The sequence below is a fragment of the Strix aluco genome, chromosome 3 (assembly GCF_031877795.1).
Source record: "Strix aluco isolate bStrAlu1 chromosome 3, bStrAlu1.hap1, whole genome shotgun sequence".
Lineage (NCBI taxonomy): Eukaryota > Metazoa > Chordata > Aves > Strigiformes > Strigidae > Strix > Strix aluco.
In genome coordinates, this window is record NC_133933.1 from 47,025,707 (window position 1) to 47,048,150 (window position 22,444).

General features: G+C 34.9%; 1 protein-coding gene across 14 annotated transcripts in view; it reads right to left on the minus strand.

Annotated features, from left to right (window-relative positions):
• The window catches only part of RYR2 (ryanodine receptor 2), a 441,630-nt gene that overhangs the window by 68,330 nt on the left and 350,856 nt on the right, over positions 1 to 22,444 (minus strand). For 9 of the 14 annotated variants that reach the window (XM_074818391.1, XM_074818388.1, XM_074818385.1 and 6 more), the window contains 11 exons: positions 22,011 to 22,141; positions 19,910 to 20,230; positions 18,275 to 18,515; positions 17,764 to 17,851; positions 16,158 to 16,250; positions 15,661 to 15,831; positions 13,803 to 13,862; positions 9,440 to 9,574; positions 6,788 to 6,824; positions 5,124 to 5,235; positions 3,087 to 3,183 (listed from right to left, as the gene is read on the minus strand). In XM_074818391.1, the coding sequence (XP_074674492.1) occupies positions 3,087 to 3,183; positions 5,124 to 5,235; positions 6,788 to 6,824; positions 9,440 to 9,574; positions 13,803 to 13,862; positions 15,661 to 15,831; positions 16,158 to 16,250; positions 17,764 to 17,851; positions 18,275 to 18,515; positions 19,910 to 20,230; positions 22,011 to 22,141 (1,486 nt within the window). Of the gene's footprint in view, positions 1 to 3,086; positions 3,184 to 5,123; positions 5,237 to 6,787; positions 6,825 to 9,439; positions 9,575 to 13,802; positions 13,863 to 15,660; positions 15,832 to 16,157; positions 16,251 to 17,763; positions 17,852 to 18,274; positions 18,516 to 19,909; positions 20,231 to 22,010; positions 22,142 to 22,444 lie in introns of all 14 variants that reach the window. The other 5 variants (XM_074818396.1, XM_074818393.1, XM_074818390.1 and 2 more) reach the window with 1 other exon arrangement.

The following is a 22,444-nucleotide window of genomic DNA, read 5'->3' on the forward strand; positions in this document are numbered from 1 at the left end:
TTTAGTTGACCTATATGCACAATCATTGTTTCACATGCTAGTCTATGATGGCCTTATTTCACAGTTTGCAATATGTGACAATATTTTCAGTATCAATAACATGATCTGAACAATGCAAATTATAACTCCAGTTATATCTCACCATTAAGGAGGTCTTCCCCTGCTCTTTATTTTAATCTCATTTAGGATACTGACCTTTCTCTTTATTTAAATGGCAGCATTCTATACTTGGCAACTTTATCAACCAGAATACCTCTCTAATGTTATCAAAATTGGTGAAGCAAAAGGGTAGAAGTTGTCTTAATGTTTAATACAAGTATTGGTTTTCATAGATTTAATTCAAATTAAATGGAGGATCAAATTCACCAACGACTGAGTTAAGTAGAACTCATTATTAAGCAGAGCATGAACACTAAAACCAAATGATTTTCTAACATTTCTGGGAAAAATATATTCTTAATTTTCAATGTTTTGAGACATCTGCCCTATAGTTATTTAAGTGTACAATAAAAAGCTTTAACTGAACGTAACACAAGAGGATAAAACAAATAAGATGGGAAAGTTGTAGTTGCTATTTGTAAACACTGAAGATTTAAAAGATTTAATTTTTATATAATCTAATTATTAAAAATCCATTAAACATATTTTCTTAGAAATTATGCCCCGTAATACCTACCAACAAAACTAATCATTAATTTTATCACATAAGCTTAAGTGTTCATATAACCTAGTTAATTAAAGCAGAAGCATTTTAACTATTAATAAAGACAGTGTTGAATATCCTATGATTTTAATATCAAACATTAAAAATCTACTTCCCTTAGAGACTTGATCTGTTGGATCAGAATTAAAAAACAGCAGAAGTAAGCTCCTTAACTAGAGAACTTGTGTATACTTTTTTCTTTTAATATGCAGAGGCAGAAGAAGTGCCATTTCTGTATAACAGACTTAAGGACAGAAATTTCAGGGAACAAAACTGCAAGTTTAGTCCAGTCCTCTGCTTTAGGGGATGCAAACGCTCATCTCCCACATTCCAGAAGCCCTTACCCACAGGTCTATAAATTGCCTGGATCTGTCAAAGTCAGGAAGGAGGTAGTTTTTACTGTATTTCTCCCTTTAAATTATTTTCACTTAGCAGAAAAGAGAGTTCAAGATTCTCAGTACTGAGAAAGAACGTACTATGGCACACAACACTGTAGTCTACTGACTACAGAGAGTTAAAGGACAGGAAGTCTTGGCTATATAGCTTCTGAGTCCTGGATTGTTCCAATTTTCTACCTAATATGTGAACAGTTCAGAAACTTGTGACATTCCTTGAAGCATACATTAGAGAACCAAGGCTCCCCTTTTCTCCCCTTCCAGACAAGTTCTGCCACCACAGCCTGGGCTGTGATTCCATCTTGACAGTCCAACAAATTTTTAATTCCTTGATACACCAGGGTACAGTTTCTCTAAGAGAGACAGAGAACCTTCACCAGCATGACAATCACAACTTTCATGAAGTCCACACAAAAGTCTGGGTCACCTCCAAAGAGCTGAACAGTAGAACCTCACTCACCCTCTATGAGAGTGCTCTAAAGCAGCAAGAATGTGATAGAAGTTTATTTAAAAGACACATAGAGTTTTGTTTGCTCTTTTGAATGAAAGGTGTAATATATCTCTCTTTAAGGGAGTGCTAGAGACACACTTATCTGTATGCTTGAGGAATTACAAGGGAATGCCTGTAATCCTTTACTAAAAGATGATATAGCAGCCAATCCAGCCTGTGTCTGTTTTCTCCAAGACAGTTTTTCACATAAGCTACCAGCCTGCAAGGAGTTGTTCTTAGTAAAGATATGGTTCCATAGAGGAGATAAGGAGACAGCCCTTTATGTCAGAGTGTAACTAAATGACCATGCTGGGTTATTTCTCACACATACATACCTGCACATACATACCCACATACAAAGAGCTATATTGTTCCACATTTCATACCTAAACACACATGCTCTTAACTGCTAAAACATAATTATTTTTGGTAATGAACCTACATTATTTAAAACATTTGCAGTGTGTTGGGACAAATGAAGATATCAGTTTAAAAGGTTGTATTACAAAGTAAGTTTTTGCAGAAGTTTCTTGCTTTTTTACAATGTTTGATCAGACAATAACGATGCCACAAGAAATTAATTTTGCATGTATGTAGGCAAAAATGAATTTCCACAGTCTGCTTGTGTTGAGCTCATTGGAGGTAATCTTCCTTTCACTATTATGAACCTTATTCTCAGAACAGTTCACAACTTGGGTAGCTGATTTTAAGCATAAGCTTTAAACAGTAAAAACAAATTACTGTTTTTTTCTAATAGCAATTTTCCAGTTAGCTTCCTCTCTCTATTGAGGAGGGCAGGCTTTCCTCATTATAAAAAGATCGATCTCAGACTGTTTTCTGTTGGACCTCCCAGGGACTGAATCGTTTCCTAGTACTAGTTCTTGTTGAACCCTCAAAAGAACCACCTTTCTGAGAGGCAATTGTAAAGGAGAAATCCTCAAGGCTTTACTGAAAATCACCCCAGGAATTTACCAGGCTAAAGCATGGCTCTAACACTTTATTGTTTGGAAAAATCCTCACCTCCCTGACAAGAGGATTCTTCTGAAAAGAAGCAGCAGACTCTGTCTGCTTCTGAGGGACTCATAAGATTAGAATTCCTCTAGTTTCATATTTTAACCTTTTGACTTAAATGGCTTTAATGTGGTTTATGAAGTCTACAAATATATAAAGGTTAACTGCAAAGAAAGGGAATAGGCTGTTCTCCTCCACCGGACAGAAAGTAAGAGATAGGGGAATGACAGCAACTGCACATAATTTAGACAAAAGTTTAAAAAGCTTTATAAAAGGTTACTGAAGTCCTGAAGCAGACTGCCTGAGGGGATTCTGGAATCTCCACCACTTGTAATTTTTAACACCTGTCAGAGCAACTTGGTTATAGCTCACCCCTTTGGGTAGGGATATCTTTGATGATATCTTAGGTACCTCACAGACTTATTATTATACAAGATTAATTGTTAATTTGTAATACATTCCCACAACCCTTTGTACCCAGACATACTGCTAAGTCTTCTATCAGTTTGTCTTCAAAATAATGTTCTTCTGTTTCAATCCAAGATTTATCATAGCCTTGAAGAAAGAGATTGACGGCTCGGTGCCTAAAAAGGGACATTTGAAAAAAAAAAAAAAACAAACCTGTAAACTTTTAAAAAGAAGATTTGGTCAATATGAATTTCATTTAGCTGTCCAGTCACTAGGGAAAACAAAATTTCTATGGTAAAACCTGCCAAAAGCACTTATTTTAAAAAATAAGTTTACATTAATGTGCTCTATTCAAAACTGTGTCCCATTAACTTGTAAAACTGGTATTAACATTTAATAATAATGATTTTAGGAACAGATAACAAATAGAACTTTAAAGAAATTTAAACACAAGTAAGAAATAAAATCAATTACTTTGCCATATTAGTGGGTTTTATTTTTAATATAAAATATTATCATATTATTTTAATTAAAATATTAATATAATAGCAATAGGCAACTTTGGATTGTGCTCAAATAATTGCATTTTTTTAATGTTCAGGATTAGACCTGCATATCTAAAATAACAAATAATTTTTTTTTCCAAATTCCATTAAATTAAATGGATGATGAGGCTAGGGGAAAGAGGGTAAAGCTAATGATGATGTCTACTGGTGTCCTGGTTTAGCCAGGATAGGGTTAAGTTTCCCCAGCAGTGGGGGGGGGGGGCTCTAGCCGGGTTATTCAGATACCATGCGGATGTCACATCCTGGCGCCAAAGCGGGACAAGGGGTTACCGCGTGTACTGTGGGATTTGCTCTATTCTCACTGCTGTATTGGTAGATATTTTGCTCTGTTCGTTGTTATTACTGTTATTGTTGCTGTTTGTTGTGTTGCTGTTGCACTGCTGTATTAAACCTCTCCTTATCTCAGCCCCAGGGCTTTGTATTTCACTCCCTTTGTGGGGGAGGAGCAGCGGCCGCGTGGTCTCAGACCCCGGCAGGGGATAAACCACCACAACTGGTTTAGGGGTTTTTCCTGAAGACTCAATGTAAAACGGGCTGTGTGACAACCAACTCTCCGGGAAGAGTTTTATCAATCATCTTAACTTTTTTAAACAATTGACAGTCTCATATACTGAAAAAGAAGCTGTATAATTAAAATATACAGGAATGCAAGTTATGTGCAGGTGACCTACTTGTTAAAGTAAGAACAGCTACAGATGGAAATATCTTTGTTCTATTTTCAACTGTCACAGCAGCCTCATTTCAAGCTAGTGTGATTTGCATGCCCTTGTGCTTCCTGGAACAGGCCTGAAGATTCATCCTACTAACTATGGTAATAGTAATAACATGCAGACTTTTGGGAAAAACTGAGAACATTATCGTGTTGAAAAGATAGGTGTTCAGGAAATTATTTTTAGCAATTGCATGAAAAAACAGATGTATTTACTTTTTCTGAATGTTCATTCCTTTCAGAATCTCAAGATTCTGAAACTTGCTTGACTACAGATCCCATTCACTATTGAAGAAGAAGAGGAAAAGGAGCCACAGGAAAAGGTGTTTGGAGTATGTATATGTATTTCTTGTCTAATAGAATGCTCTTCCCGTAAGTGCACAATAAATAGACAAGTTTTCAGCTACATAGTATCAGTTATTTCCTGCATATAGAACATTTAGCATCTAATAATGAAGGTAGGTTTCCAGAGATATACTGTGGCTTAGGAGGAAATTTACCTTTCAAGATGATATTACAGTGACACCAATATGAGTGTTTCTGCATTTATCTCCTTTGAAAGGTGTCTACTTTTCAGGAAAGAAAACATACCAGGAGGAACAGGTGGAATAACAGCAGGAGGAGAGAACCAGAAATTTAGAATTATACTTTTTGTTATTCTTTTCAGAAAATATATTAGAAGAAAGTAATTAGATTTATTAAAAGAAAGCAATATACAAAGTACATTACCACGCAGTTTATCAATTACTGGTTTACATGTTTTTCTTCCTTTTGATGGTGCCAAATAGCACGGTATGAACATAAATACATTTGTGAAAGATAGAACAAATATAGCTCTTACCTTGGCAGATTATACAATGGTGCCATTCTAAAGCAAGCAACTACTGCTCTTTTCCTCTGTTTAGACAGCAACTTATGCCACACTGCTTTTTTGGACCGCTGAGGATGCTCAACCTGGCACATAAGATACACATGGAAAAATAAATAATGTGGCAACGTCCCACTGTCTGGGCATAGTAATAATAATAAAAATGTCAGATAACAGAAAAATCAAGTAGAAAGATAGCAGAAGAATAATAGATGGGAAAAAGTATTCTAGACAGGGTTTAAGTGATCAGCTAAATTGTAGAATCAGAATTTAGAAAATAAATTTAAAAGAAAAAATCTCCCTTTCCTTGTATGATTTAGATATTCTCTTTTACTCCATCCTACTTCATATATCTTTTAGATAGAATATTATCATCATTGTGGTCATCTTTCAGGAAACTAATTTTTAATACAAAGGATCTTTACTCTTCCTATCTTTTATATGTAACTCTTTACATATGTACAGGTAAATTGTACACCTTCACATCGCCTCAGACAATACTTTTAAAGGAATTGTCTTAAATATAATTAATTTTTTATTTGTAATATTTACTATGAGCATATGTAATATTTACCATGACTATATTTACTACAACGAAAAGGAATTAACTTTAAAAATAAGAGACAGGCACAAAGACTTAGGACTAAATCCCTTCCATGAATCTGCATAGCTAGCATGAACATGAGATATTCCAAAACACTTCAGCTACATTTCATAATACCACAGCTCTGTCTTCAGATATATTCTGTTTCTGCATCCTGGCTCTATAGTAGCATGAGGTGAAACTGGGCGTGCTTCACCCTCATCCTTTGCTCCTTCAGTTTCTTTTGTTCCACCTTCCACCCTTGTTTCCATCAGAAGAAAATGACTACTGCGGTCCAGAAGAGCAACTGCATGTAACAGTATATAGCCTGACTGGATAATGGGAAACTATGATTGCAGATCACTCCTTTCCCATAGCCTATTCACAGTTTTTGTGATTTACTTCACAACTGCTCCATAAAGATTATATCATTTGATTTAACCTACACAACTCTTGTAGAGTTAAGGGAGGGGATGTCCTTTTTGTGGGGTTATTTGTTCATGGAGGTTTTGTTTGTTTCTTTTATGGACAACTGCTCTAGTGGAATAATAGCTCCTCTGTCTCCCAACATCATCAAAGGAGTCAATGGAAGTTAGCATCTCTACCCTGAAAGACTTGACGATTCTCCCTTGTAATAAAATAAAGTATCTTATTTAAAATAAGTAGTGCTGATGATGTTTATGTAGACTCAATATCCAATACAAACACAGTGATTCAAGGGGACTTTTCTAGTTTAGTGAAATATGAAAAATTATTTATAGTTACATGATAAACATTTAATTAAACAGACTAGAATACTGCCAAGCATTCAGTGACATGGATAATTACACTTTTAAGATTAATCGGTGACATTCTAACACAAGTTCCTTCCAAAAGATAAAATACAAATGAAAAATATTTGTTAAGAGAAAAAATAGAAAAGCATTCACTGCAAACATATTTACAGTCACAAAACAAAGTCAGTGCTGATAATTTAGAAGTCAGACAAAACCAAATGTGAAAGTTAGGTAATTAGTAATATCTTCACAAACAACTATAAAACCCTCTATACTTTCCCAAAAGAAATAGCCTCGGCCTACGCAAGCAGATCTCTGAAAATAATAAAAACAAAGAAGTTAGCTGTGCATGGAAAGAAAATACAAAGAATGAACTGACCTTTGCCAGTGCAATAAGGAAAGCATTCAGAGTATGTATATATGGAGAACAGAGTGTTTGCATATAGAGAGCAAAGGATTACTCAAGACTATCATAAAAACAGACCTAGTGCTCACATATTCATTATTTTTAAAGACACTGAATCACCCGTTTCAGTAACAAAAGCACCTGAGCACTTGTCTACAGAACATAAATAAAGCTGTGGGGCCAAAGCTTTAAACATATAGCTGCAAAGTACACAGAATAAAAGCAGCCAGCATTTAAACAATGACTTGTAGTGAAGTAAGTCTGATCAGATCTGCAATGTTGATCTGGTATTACAATGGGAATTCATCCTGTTCTGTACTACTGCTGGATTATATATGCTGTGAGATTGATCCCATGACAGAACATGGAAAACACAAGAATCATACCTTGGGTTTCACTCCCTTGATCAATTTGTCCAAACCACACAAGCTTAATCAATTTATATACTTGATGATATAGCTGAAATGCCAGAAATGAAGAGATTGCATATGCTGTTTGAACTCAAATACAAGAGTCTAATGCTGAATTATGCAACTCTGTACATGCTAATCAATCTCTTTTCAGCTCAGTTAACTTTGATAAAACCAGGGTAAAGGAGAGGACCTTTTGCCCCCCATGCTTCTAGCTTTCCTCTACTTTTTCTTCCTCATAGCCACCCTACATATACCCTTTCAGATCAACGCCTGTTCTCCTGTCCCTCTCTCTAGTAGGCTAACCAAATTTAGTGACTCCTCTTCATCCTCTTCTATCAAACTGTGTAAGGCTGCTGAACTTGAAGCAAGTCCACACTAAGGCTGGCAAACTATATGAAGAAGAGTTGTGTAATGCAACAGCTGGGACACAGGTACTCACATCAACACACTTTGTGCATTCCAAGGTCTCTGAAAGTCACTTTTAGCAATCAAGTGCTGCACAGTGTATATACAAGGACTTTCACATATCTTTCAGATTCCTACTTGACTGAACCAGTGATATCGTCACAATATGGAAATTTCCTGACAAGGGGACTGAAAACCTATGCCAAGCTTCTGAGTGAAACCAACTAATCTAATGAGAGGGCAAGAGAGCTTTGAATTCTCAAATGTTCTTTGAAAAAAAACAAACAAACAAAAAAAAAAAAACCCTGAGCAAATTTTGCCTATGGTGTAACCAGCAGTGTTCATTTCTGCCACTAGTATTACCCTTAAAGTTAACATGCTGTTTCTTCAGTACATTTTAAAAAAGAAAGCCTAGAAAACACAGAGCAAATTTAAAGTGCAAAATAGCTAACAATTCAGTGAGTAAAATGGGAAAACTAATTTTATCAAGTAGTCTTTGACTTGTAAAATGTACCAACATTGGAGATTTTTTTAATTTCAAAATTTAAATAACTAAAAACTTAAAGATAAGTAATAGACTCTTGTCCCAAGGGGAGGAAAAAACCAAAATCAAAACCAACCAACAAACACCTAACATCCAACATCTATTCTTGGTTAACCTATTTCTGGGGACAAGTTTAATCAGAGAGAAAAAAGACTAAATTCTATCAGTGCTAGTGGGATTAAAGACACAAAATAAGTTACAGAATTTTTTAAATGAAAGTTACTGTAGTCCAGGTCACATGGGAAGCTCATACATTTAGGCAAAAAATATTAGATAAAACAATAGAGCTTCATGCCAGATTCTGAAACAAGTTAAAGATTCTTCCAGAACTGTCTCAGAAAAATCATTCCTCCACCCTGCTTCTACTATTTCTTGAATGCCAGAAGTAATACTTGAGCTGGTCAGGTTAACCTTGGTTTGTATTCATCACTGTACCAGCATGAATGAGGCTGAGTTCATGTATGCAAGCAGTTTGCTGGACCACCAAAGGGCAGTCTTGATAAAACTTCCAGATTATCAAGAATTTTATGAATTTCAATGCCGTTTAATTTTCTAAATGCATATATTCTTGCCCACATTCATAAAAACTTTCATAAATATTTTGTCAAGTGGACATTCTTCTTACAATTCTTTTAACTAGTTCATAGTAAATAGCTTTCTAAAACCATCACTACAGAAGTTGTGTATGAAATCATCTGACTGTCCTGCTCCATACAGCTACAATATGCAGCTTCTAACTTATGTAGGCAGCTTTAAACTTCTTGCTACTTCAATGTTCAAGAATCTCATCTAAGGAAGAATACCTTGAAAAAAAGCCATCTTTTCAATAATTAAGTTGTATTTTACTCACATTTCATGGTCCATGGACGATTTAGTGATTACTTCCTGCTAGCTGAAATGCACTAGAAGGAAGCTAAAACATAGGTATCACTTTCTTAGCCCTTTTCCAAATAAATGATTGCTGGTGCTGCTGCAAACACACTGTGTGATCAATATGACCACAATATTAGATTACAAAACACAAGGCAAAGCACATAAACAGAGGCCATCAAAAGAAAAAAAAGAGGATAAAACATTAAATACAGCTGGTGAACATATAAATGAAAGGCTGAATGTTTTTCTTTGGATTAAGAACCAATGGAACTGTGAAAACGTGTCTAACCTGTTCCAGGTGAAACAGTACATTAGCTATATCAAGGACCCTTTCGACAGTCTTCTCTGGATCTGAGGAATCTTCAGTCCTGTTTGGTAAATCTTTGTAAAGTGCCATCTGCCACCTAATGGCGGGATCCTCAAGCTGCAGGAAAAAAAGATTTGACATGTCAAGGCAAAATGTTCCAAACGTAGGGTCAACAGTTTAATTAGTACAGAAACTGCTTCAAAGGACAACAGAAGCACTTCATATGGCTAACCCACACCTTTACATGGCTAACCCATACAGTGTCCACTACACTGACTGGGAGAACAAAAATAAAGACTGATTTGTGCACTGTTTCTTGAGAGCTTCCAAAGGATTAAAAGTCTAATAATATACAAAGAGCAAATGATCATGGGCCAACAAATAGCACCAGCACCAGCAATGATTATATTATTTGAGGAAAAGTAATGAATATGAGGTAGACAGACATAACTTTGTACACTGACTTTCCATTATTAAACCAAACAACAATAAAATTGTTGCTCTACTAGCTGGGATTACTTACTTTTCAGTCATGGAAATTAGTAATATTAGTCTTATTTATTAACTAATTTTTTTTCATTTTAGTTTTTTTCAATTGTTAGACAATCCTAATTTTACTGATAACTAGCTAAAAAATGATGTTAACTTATGAAAAATTAATTCAAGATGCATTTGCTTATTAGCCTACAAATGACAAAGAACTGTATGAAGCAAAATGTTTTTTCTTATTTTTCTATTTACATTTCATTTTTTTCAATTTCAGTGATCTGTGATTCTCTGTTTTACCATCAGCAATCTCTTTTTTCGTTCATTTTGTCTACCCAGTGCTTGTTAATCAACACTGATGCAACATACTTTGCAACCATTTTTTGTGCCAATGACACTGAAGACAAATGCAAGGCGTAACCCATTTTACTGAGAGCTGTGGCCAGTGATCATTCCTGATTGTTCAATTTAGGTTTAAGTCACACTGGCCTGGATTCCTAGTGCATTTAGGAGCCTAAACACTACAGATTCGAACAGGGCTTAAACTCAACACTTACTTTTCTAAAGCATCTTTGTGGATCAGGATTTCAATTTGTGCCTAGTATCAGTCAATAATGCTAATTCACCTCTACAAAACATCTTACTATACACAGTTTACTGAAGTTCCAGGAATGATTATAAACTTACACAGTCACTCAATAATAGCTTATTACAACCTAGAAAGCCACAACTGGCAGGCATTTCTTCCACCCTTCGGCTTTTCCATTTCTTAACAACTGCCACATCCACAGTCTTTGTGTGAGCATTTGACTGGATCATCACGAATGGATAGTCCACAAAAGACTTTTTAATCACAGGTGGAGATGTCTTTTGATCTGAGGACTCCTCACATTCTATCAAGGTACAGCTTTTTTGTACAGGTAGTTTTCTAAGGGTATGAGCAGTTGACATTTCAAGGTGTGAATTAGCATGGCTGGAAGAAGATTTTGGTGACTTGAGCTTCATCCATGTCAAAATGAATGCAAGTTTCGTCATCAATTTCTTGAAATAAAAGGCTTGGTACTGAGTAACAGCATGCAGGCATGCAAGGAAAGGAAAGACAGAAACAGGGTGAAGACAGATGTAGACAAAGGTAGACAAATGCATGAAATAGACGCCACAACATTAAGAGCTAAAGATTCAGAAGGATGATTCTCAAACAGTGCAGTTTTCCAAAAAGAAATCAAGATAAATTACATTTTAGCTCTAACATAAATGACAGACCATGGTGTCTGTGAGAAGCAAAAGTGGTTAACAGAAAACACCACTGGAAGAAAGAATATTGCTATGGTTGGAAGAAAAGCAACATTTCCAAAAAGTGGTATTTTTCCTGTTTTGAAAGCCACCTTACACAAACACCATTATAACTAAGTTACATATTAATTCATAGTATTAAATAATAATTTAAATTTATATTTGGCCTACCTTCCTTTTATGCCTGATTCAATCAGACAATGAAAGGGCAGCTATGCATATAGCACATTGGCATAATTTTTCTGAACAAGAAATATCATACTTCACTGTATCTGATGTGTACTTGACTCAGTCACAGTAGTGACTGAATACTAATGGATTCAGAAAATTATGGAATAAATTATATTGTACTTTGTAAATAACTACTGAATTTAACTTTATACATTATACTTTTAAACAAGTCATATACTTTGGTTTAATGTGAACTCTAGAATATGTCAGTGCTAAATGATTCATGAAATATATATTTCAAGCCGCTGAGAACAAACTGCTTAGCAATAGATAACAAATCATAATAAAGATAATAAATACAACAATAAATTGAAGTTTTGAAGTCCTAGAAATGCCATATTTTGTCTGCAGTTGACTATTTTTCACATACAGGTCAAAACCAGAGCTTTTCAAAGCTGGTAAAGCAGTGTATAGGTAGCTATAAAATAAAGCTAGCTACAATACTTATTTAGCTCTATTAGCTATGTATTATGTGGTTCCCTTTCAGAATGTCATCTTCCATTGGGAATTCATTTTACAATTAGGAAAATCCAAAGTCACTGCTGAAAAGTTTACAATCGGAAAAATCTGTCACTGTGTACTTTGGATTAGCTAAAATTACTTTCTTCTTAATTATCAAAGCACCATGAAATTCCATCAGTATAGGAAATTTAAAATACTTTTATTCTCATGTGTTATAAACAGAGGAGGTGATATGTTGCTGAACAATAGCAAACTTTTAATTGAAGCAAAAGAAGTTTCTGAAGAGAAAGCACAGATGAAGATATTAAGAAGTATCATTACTCCAAGGCAACAAAGCAGTAACAGACAGAAATTTCTTAATAGCAGTATGCAGAATGTAACCCCAAAGGAACAAAATAGAAACTGAAGTATTTAAAACAGTAAGAGAAGTGCTAAGAAGCAGCATGAAATGCCAGTCGAGACTTAAAACTGCATGGCTCACAAAATGACAATACACATACTGAAAATTTCAGAACAGAAATACCTATCTTCATTAAGAAAATGTTACTGAAGTTCACACGCAAACTCACAACACATTTAAGGTTTGTATGTTGATGGTATGAACATGGCTTAAGTAGTTTTGCTCAGGAAGATCTTCATAAAATCTCTTTCCTTCCGAGCACTTTGCCTGTGTTGTTTCTTCTGCTTCTCAGCATATATTTGCTACATAAGGGTAAGTATTTCAAGGTTTTTTTAGGATTTAACCAAATCTTTTGTTTTCAGTGGTAAACTTTTCTATATGCAATCCCCATAATTCAAAGCTATTGGACTTTTGGTTGTAGTATATTATGAAAAACACTGTTAGCTTTGCAAAATTACGTATCTTCTTGTGAGTTCCCAGAAACCCCAACCTTCACATAATGTTGCCTGACATTGCAGAGATATACAGAAAACATAGGATGGGAGAAAATTAATCTTCAGATATTATTCAGGAAGAACATCCCATTACCAAGTCATTTAAAAAAAAAAAAATTATTGCCATGCACTGAGTTGCAGTGGAATCTAGAATTCTGGATGATTCTTAAATATCCTTTCAGAAAAAAAAAAAAAAGGCAGATTACCAACTCACATGTAAGCATTCTTGTAAGCATTTAGTGAGCACAAGAAATACTAGTTAGTTTTTTCCTTGAGGTGAATAAAACCTGGAGCAGGGGGAGGAGGTAAAAGACAAACCTAAATAAAGCACCATCCATAGGTCTTATTCCATCTTCCTTCAATGGAGAAGAAACGTACATCATTTTATTACATTTCTGTATTATGGCTTCTTCTTTGCCATTATTTGAAGCATTAATAAACCAGCTCAACTACACTGGGCCAGCTCAGGACTTTTTCCCTATGGCTATTCATCTGGCACCAACTGGAATTCAATAACAAAAATCTACACTTTTTCTAAAATACTTTCTTTTTCCTGGGCTGAAAAACAGGAAGAAAACTAAGCAAAGTGGAGATTTTTCACTTCACGGAGTATGCCAAAGTAGCAGCTTCCTTTTCCTTTACACTTCACACTGATATAAAATAACTTTCAGAATTTTGCAGATTCTATTCTGAATAATAGAAGGTAGAATTTAAACAGTGATAGACCTTGGTTTCATCTCCAATTTCACATTGGTGGTGTGCATAGGCAGGGATTCAAAGGCCCACATGTTATTATATATAATGCATATATAAACATATTAAAAACCTAACATTTTAAGAATTGACATGAACAAGTTACTCATCAGAAGAGAAAAAGGGACTACAAGTTATCCTAACAAACCAAGGCAGGTTGTCATTATATGGCACCAACAAATGAATTCAAAGGAAGAAAAATGTTTAAAAACTGCATATAGATTACCTTGCCCTGGAGATGAAGATTACTGCGGATGATATCTCGTACTTCATCTTCAGTATCTTTCTGTCAATAAATTACAAATCATATAAATTAGGAATAGAAGGTAATTAAGAAATGATATTGTTCATATAAATGTCAATCTTGGGCTTAGTTCAGGTGATGAATAAAACTGACAATGTGGAAGGTTGAGGAAAAACTCAGCGGCAATACATCTTTTTGTATCAGGCCAGAGCTAGCCATATCCAAGCTCACAGGAACAAGTTCTGGATGGCATCATTCATATCTGTCCACAGTAACACACTAAATGCAAGTCTGAATTAAAATTACTAGTACATACACATATAAAAACTAATGTTTAACCAAACAAAACCAGTATCATTAACGCAGCCTTCTCTGATTTGATTTCTGTTTCTTTTGGAAAACTTTTATCCTTTATAAATGTTCAGTTTAGCTGTCCAAAGGACATATAACCTGCTAGGGTGTATAAAGTATCATAGCTTGAGAAAGGAGTATATTCCAAATTACAGTCACGTTATTGCACTGCACGTTTACTCCTACAAGAATCACTTTTAAAACAGTTTATCCCTACAGAAATTCTTGCATTCGCATGAGAGTGTTTTGCTGATTAAGGATACCAATTAAACTCGGACACCAGCGTGAAAAGAGTAGGCGTATTTTACTGGGGATAACTAAATAATGCAATAGAGTAATACAGAAAACATACAGTAAGAAAAGGCAGAATAGTGCACTTAAACAAATAGGAAAATACAAGGTAATGCATCAAATCATTACTACATAAGAGAGAGAATAGTGATTAAGAAAGATACATCACCCCTTGCATACGTTACCATCATCCAGATCCGCAGTCGCTGGGGAGCCCCGGTTACAGCGAGGATCTGGAGAGCCTGTCCCAGCAAGTGGGAAATCCTACGCGGTGCGTCCACCCATAGGTGAGGCTTCCAAAGTCGCTGTGAGCGGGTCCAGCCTTACATACCCAAAAATCAGCAAGCCAGAATAGCTGGCACCTTTGTTTTAAGCGTAAACATCTGGTTTCAATCTCACATTAGATTCCCCCAGAGCCTGGCCAGGGCTCAAGGGAGAAGCTAAGGGAGCTTCCCTGCTTATGTAATTGGATTATGAGCAAGGTCACACATCATGTCACAGGGCCAGACAACTGTCTCCACGACCCTGTTATCTTATCCATACACAAAAAAAAGATAACGATACATTCAAGATAGCTACATCTTCCATACATATTTCACTAATGATTACATACTGAGTTAGCAGCTTCGGCTCAGGGCCCGTTGTTCAGGCTTCAATACTTCCAATGTAACAGAATAGGTGGTTTATTATAACTTAGTATTATACCTATTAGCACAATGGTTATCAGTTATAAAATATACAGGATTCATCTATAGGTCAACTCTGGCTGGGGCCGGTTGTCCAAGCCTTAGCACTTCAGAGAGTAATCAAAAGGAATTAGTTATGAAATTAGGCACAGAAGTTAGGAAACATCCAGTTCTTATTTGCATTGCCTAATTCAAGATTCATAAAATATAACAAACACAATTTAGCATTAAAAATTAAGAGAGAGAAATAACTGCTTTAATTTAAGAATGTAATCTCTATTCATATACTGGTCATTTAGAAAATAAGTATGCCCAAACTGAAATGTTTCATGCCCTGAAAATGAGAACAATAAGTAGATTAATATCTACCATAGTCACCCATTGTGCCTTTAGATAACAGAATTATAGTCTTGATTATTTGTCATGCTGTAAGAATGAGCATGGGGAAAATATTCAACGAATTTCATTAGTAAAATATTTCTTCCTTTTAGAAGTGCGAAAAGAGCACCTACCATACTGAATCGATTTTTTGCCAGTGCAATTAGCTCTTGGTCTCCAGGAGCACAAATGTTTAGGCCAATGGGAAGCAATCTCTTCAGTGCTGCCACAATGAGAGAGGTCTGCATAGAGTACCGGTCACCTTTCCGCTTCATCTTCTTCCTCTCCTGGTCAGAAACTGCTGCCTGCAGCATAAGGCAAAGATGAAAAAAAAAATCCAATATTAAATAAAAGAATTGTACTAGCAACTTTGTACTTGTCTCTCATTTAAAAATTTCCTTACTACCTATACAGCTTCAAGCCTATCCAATGAAACTGCTCTTATATCATTGCCAATATTTTGCACCAGTATCTTGAAAGTCCACTGTGTTTCTCAAACAACTATGTGTTGATTCTCAACCCAGTTTTTCAACAGATACTGTTACCAATAAAAAAGAAAAAAGTGCTTCTCTGGAGTCCTCCTGTCTCCTTCCCCTCTGCAAAGAATAAAATACAAAAATCTTTACACTACCTTGGACATCTTAGATTTGGTGTCACTGATAAGGAAAGACATGTTGTTGATTTCATTTTGTACCACGAAGTTCTGCTCTTCCCTTTTGAAATTCTGGAAATATATAGAAAATCTCAGTTAGGAGCACTTACAATATATGAGGAATCTATCTAATCAAATCTTAAATAAACATATAAATTAACTAGAAATTTGTAAAATCCTTAAGATAAAGACAAGTACAGAAAAAATTAATGGATGAACAATACTGGCCTTGAATTCCAGCTTTATTTACATGACATAACTCAGGGGGCTGTGTGTTTTGCATTTTATTCTATGTTAGAGAGAAAGAAATGTTTCCCAGGCTATGAAACAGCTATGATAAAAATCTCACTCCTCTAATTGAATATAAAAATATTGTCTGGGTTTTCCCTTATTAGTAAACCATCCATTCCATTTTTTCCCCATAAAAGATTGAACTTATGAATACACAAGTAATTCGGTGATCCAGTATCTATCTACTGTGCAACCAGTTTCTGTGCACAGCCATGTTTATAATAAATCTTACAGTCATATTCAGGCACAAGTACAGCAATAATAAAGCATCTTGTTTCCAAACTTGAGAGAATTGAAGTTATGGCAGAAAAGAAATTTAATATAGACAACAGTCCATACAGAGATCCAGTGCCTGAAAGCATTTAATCTCTTTTTGTTTTTTCCTTCTTTTTGTTCCAGTATCCACATGAATCGTCTTAATGCAGACCCCTTGGTTACTGCACATGAACCAGAGGAATCAGACTTGGGAACCAAGGCTAAATTTTGTAGAAGTGGAATTAAGAAGAAATCCTTAACTGTTAAAATTTATGAAATATGAAATAGTATAATTCAGGGAAAAAAAAGTATTTTATTTGGAGAATTACTTGTAAGATGTATTTGCTATTTCCTTGTTCTTAGAACACTTCCTGACTTTTCTTCATTCAATCCAGCTACAGACCTAGGCTTAATAATTGAATTATGTGCCTTTAACTTTTATTAAAGAAATACAAATCTACACTGCAACACAAATTCAGCAACTGCAAATAAAGCTGCACATTTCCTTCAGGGAACCCTTGTTCCACTAGTCATGTTGAGAACCTTTCCACATGATTTTTATCCTAACTCTGCCAAGAGGCTCAAGCAGACAGACTGTACAATTTAGGAAAATGGATTTTAATGAGACACCTACTACTAATTTAGTAGCCATACATCCTGGTTACAAAAAGGCTTTGGGGGTAAAAATAACGGACTGGAAAAAAAAAGGTAAGGGAACAGACCTTAATGAGCTATATATATATGTGTGTGTATATATATATATATATTAAAAACCAACCAGAAACCAAAAGCCCCACAACAAACAAACCAGATTTTATACACAAAGTAGCTAAAATCAATGTTACTATGCTACAAAATACCCATCAACTCCCCTAGCTACTCAGGCATTTCAAAAGTGTCAGAAAACTGAAAGTCATTAATACCTTGCCATCTGCAGTTCAACTTCTGTCATTAAATGTGTTTTCCCAAACACAACCACTAAATAACCAATCTGCCTACTAAGAAACCTAATTAAAACATTTACCAAGGAATTACTTACATGAGACTTTGACCAGTAAATGAAGACCTCAGCCACCATGCGGAACAATTCTTCTGCTTCAGGGTTGGGCTCTTTCAGCCATTTTGCCCTAAAATTTGGTAAAAGGGTGGAAATGTGGATGATCCTCACTGGCTTTATGCTTTGAAATCAGTTTTCATCAGTTTTCAACATTTTACAAGGATACAAGCCAACAAAATCAAGCATGCTTTTAATTCTTTATGGTAGCAGTGGCTTTTTGATGTCCTATTTCAAAACCCTTAAAATCCTTTTACATTAATCCTAGGTCTAAACCCAACAGATTTGGATTGCACTTTTTTTGTTTGTTTGTTTTCTTCTGAAAAAGACCCCAGCACATCATAAAAGTCATAAAGCATCAACTTGAGCAACTTAAAGATTGTCAGGCTGAGTAAAAGCTACTTTAATTCAGTGCTAGGCATTTCAAGTGATAAGAGATGGTATCAATAAACAGAAAGATTTTACAAGATTCATTGACCTATTCCTCTCCACATACCTGTTATAGTCCACAAATCTAATCAACAAAGGGTAGAAGGCATAGAGGTCCCGTGCCAAAGTGGTGAACTCATCTAGGATGAGCAGTTCAGCCTCCGACATGTCACCTCTGCCTTCTGCTCTTAGATGTTCTTCATCCGATACAACCACTGCTGCTTTTTTCTTTAGCTTATCCATCAGTGGCAAGAAGTGTGTCTTTAAGAGCTGTGGCTTCGCTTTGCTTATGATGGGCTGGGAAAACACTATTTAAGGCAATGAATATTATAATATATACCTAGCCACGAAATATAAATAAAAACTTTTACCTTTCCCCTCTTCCTTGGATCTTATTTCTAGGCTACAGAGTAAAATCCTGCCCCCATTGAAATCAGCAGAAGTTTTGCCAAGAATTAAATGTGGTCAGGATTTCACACAGTCAATTCACTTTGTTACTATGAGGGCAGAAATTACAACTTCACAGACTAAGCCTGCAAGATCAAAAAACTAGAAATGACTCTTCACTGGCATTCTGTCAACATACTGGTATATGCCTGCATAATTTTATTGAGTAATGTAGAAGTTGTTTAATGGTATATATGGGTAGATACCTATATAGCTACATAGTATGCACACAAGTTTTCTCAGTCATTGGCTCCTCTTTTCGAATGTTGCCTTCTAGCTTGAGCGAAGTAGAACTGGAAAACATGCTCTAGTTATTTGCAAACCTACTGAAACACTCTGCCTGTATCCCTTATGCACATTAGGACGCTGCAAGACTTGTGTGTAGATTGAAATGAGACTGATTCAACCATCCATCAACCAGTCATATGAGACTTGTTAGCCCAAGCTTTTTGCAAATCTACTAATGAAAATGAATGTAAATTAACACTTCAACTGGGCCTATTAGTGCAAAACCATTTGTAACATATCCATTGGATTACAAAGAATTTTAGGCAGCTACCACTTATACTTAGGGTGCATTACATTACTAACCCTCAAAAGACTAGGAATCCAGACTGCTACCATGAATGAAATTACTACTACAGTAAGTACTGGAAAGTCATAAAAAAGCCTAATCGAAAAACTGAATCACAACACTGAAGTGACGTTTCCTTACAGATTGTAACATTGAGAAATAAACTGGTTTTAAGTAAATTTTAAGGTGTTATCACAATGAAGTTAATGTAAGGATTACTAAAATGACATGCATTTCCACATTTCATTGTAATAGACACATTAGATATACAGCTTCAAAACAGTATTTTAAGGAACCAGCACTCATACAGAATAGCAAGGAACTGTGTAATGCCTGCAAGAACGAACTTGCTATATAATGAATATGGGCTAAACAACTATAGTCCTCTAATTCCATATACTACAAAATGCACATGTGCATACTTGGGGAAAAAGAAATAGTCTAATGTACTTATTAAGAGATTAAAACATACTGCTTACACTGCTCTTTATACTTAATATTTCTGGTTCATCAAGATCTGCATTGTTTAAAAACAAAAATATGAGTGTTCTACTCCAACTTTAGCAGGGTAAATACAGAGTAGTTCAGAGTGTGTGTGTATATATACACACATATATATATTTTCTGGATATACACTCACATGCTTGGTTTTTTGTTTATTTATTTATTTTTACATCTTACCTGCTAATCTTTTCATCCAGGCTCCTTCATCAATACCAAGGTTGTTATAGATGATTTTCAATATGTTACCCAACAGAGTGTTCATGTGCTCTGACGTCAAGGCTGTGCAACACATTTCAGCCTTGTCAGGGTTGTTTTCTGGCCCATGCTCCCACCAGTGTGACATGTAACTACACAACATAGGCAGTATTACTTCCATGATATGTGGCATTTGTGTGTAACGAATACCAGACTCTGCCAGTTCCACAATTTCTTCCATTAGCTTCACCAAGGAAGGAATATTTGGGCAAACCTCTTCTACACTAGTAGGCAAATTGAGAACTAATGAAAAAAAAAAATGAGAATAAAAAAATTAATAAACTAAGTCATAGAGGGAAACTAATTATTTTCAATTGCTATTCCATACAACTTCTGTTTTCTATTTACATTTATGCCCTTCTGATCCAAGCAAAAAAAAAAAAAAAACCTAAACACAACAAAAAAAAACAGGTACTTTCATAGCATTGAGCAATAAGCTGTTTATATATAAGCTTCAATAATAAAACTTTCTAGAATAAAAATAATTCCTGTATGAAAGCTTCAACAATGCAATTATTATGGAATGAATTCAGAGAAATCAGATGCAGTTTGCTATATTCAAAATAAAGCTTAAATTTCAGGATTTCTTTCAACATAAGGTTTACAGTTGAGGAAACAAAATGATGCAACGAAACAACTCTCCACAACACATCAGATGAGACCTGGAGTATTAATAGAAGAAAAAAGAAAAAACAACAAAAACATTGCCTGACATATTGAGTGGAGCAGATTATGAGAAACTGACTTCTGGAGATGAATTTCTGATTGTAAGTGTCTGATTTTCAAGTTATTTGAATTACCATTTCCTTCCTCTGAAAAGGTACTGCAGTTGCCTTACTTTTGCAGTTTCATTCATCTACAAATAAATATCTGTTATCACAACTATTAGCTCTTGAATGTCTGTCATCCTGATATACACATACAATGAGATATACAGATATCTATATATTGAAAATTTAGCCTGCAATTTGTGAATCCAAATGTTTGTACCAACATAGTCTAAGACTAGTCTTTTTCCAAAAACAATCTCTTCTCCTATTTAGACCCAAATACATTTTACACAGCCATCAGAGTGTCTCCTTAAAGCTTGATGCACTTTTGGAAAATAAATACAAATTTCTGTTAAAAATCAATTAAAATACAGATGATTGCCTTTCTAGATGTATTAAAATAGCTAGAATATATAGGCTAAGTAAGCATCGTTGTTGATATTTTCAAGATAAGACACTACAGCTCTTTGAAGAATAAATCTGGTATGCTCCCTTTTTTAAAAATAAAGATGAAGTTATAAAATGGAAGCTATTATAAATTGGCATCTTATACACTGTCATCTATATGTATCTGTGATATAATTCACATTCAGCATATATGCAGACTTTGTACAGTTCTACTGTAAGTTCTCTTTTATTTACCATAGCAACAAGTAGTGTGTATGACCTTATTCAACAACTACATTTTACCATAAGAAACACAAAGAATTTCAGAACGGAACAAAAAGGTATATGCAAAATAAACACACATAAAGTTACTGGAAAGTATCTGTACTGTCTTGTATTTCAAAAAACAATTTATATACTAGTCTGCAGTGTATTTACTTTCTAAGGGTGTATTATGTACTTACTACAAGCAAAGGTATTTTGCTTCAATTGCAAGTATGTATGTTTTAGGGACCCAATATTGCAAATGAAAACTGAGGAAATAAAGTTACTGATTAGAATACATAATTTTATCATCAAATACATAATATCTGAGATGCTAAAAATGTGTGAAGTCCCTCCAATAAATTGACGCCAAAGTCATATTTTGATAAAGGTATCTTAAAATGAAAATATCAGTATCTTTAGAAATGTAAAATAATTGGTTTTATGAGATTTAGTCCATTGATTTAGGAAAGAAATACAACCAAGAGATTACAAGAAAATTCTTGCACTATAAAATGTATACAAAAATACATGTTTTAAGACACGCAGCATTTATAGTGAAATTGTGTCTTCATAACCATTATGTGAGTTTCTGGAAATACCTGCTCTGTCTCTCGCATTCTTGGTATTGTAAATTGAGTAGATATTATGTTTGTTCAAGTGAGTTTCCAAAAAAGCCACTGGAAAGGCACCTGAGAAAGCAGCCAAGCATTCTCCTAGTGCTGATCGTTGCCTGTGAATTAACAAACATCATATAAGTATACACATCTTTGATGACTGTCTACATCTCGGGGTAGTTGTATACCAGTCTTATTTTTATTCTAAGATGAGCTCATCTCAAAGAGATAAGCCACTACATTGTTAGGATCATCAACACAAGAACAGGTAATAGAAATTGAAGTCCGGCAAGCCTCTGTTAATATATGAATGAAATGTTAAGACACAAAATGACAAAGTTGGCGTACTTAGCTGAGAACTAATCAAGAACTTTCAGGGAAACCCCAAAGGCATCATAACAATGCCTTCTGTTCTATTA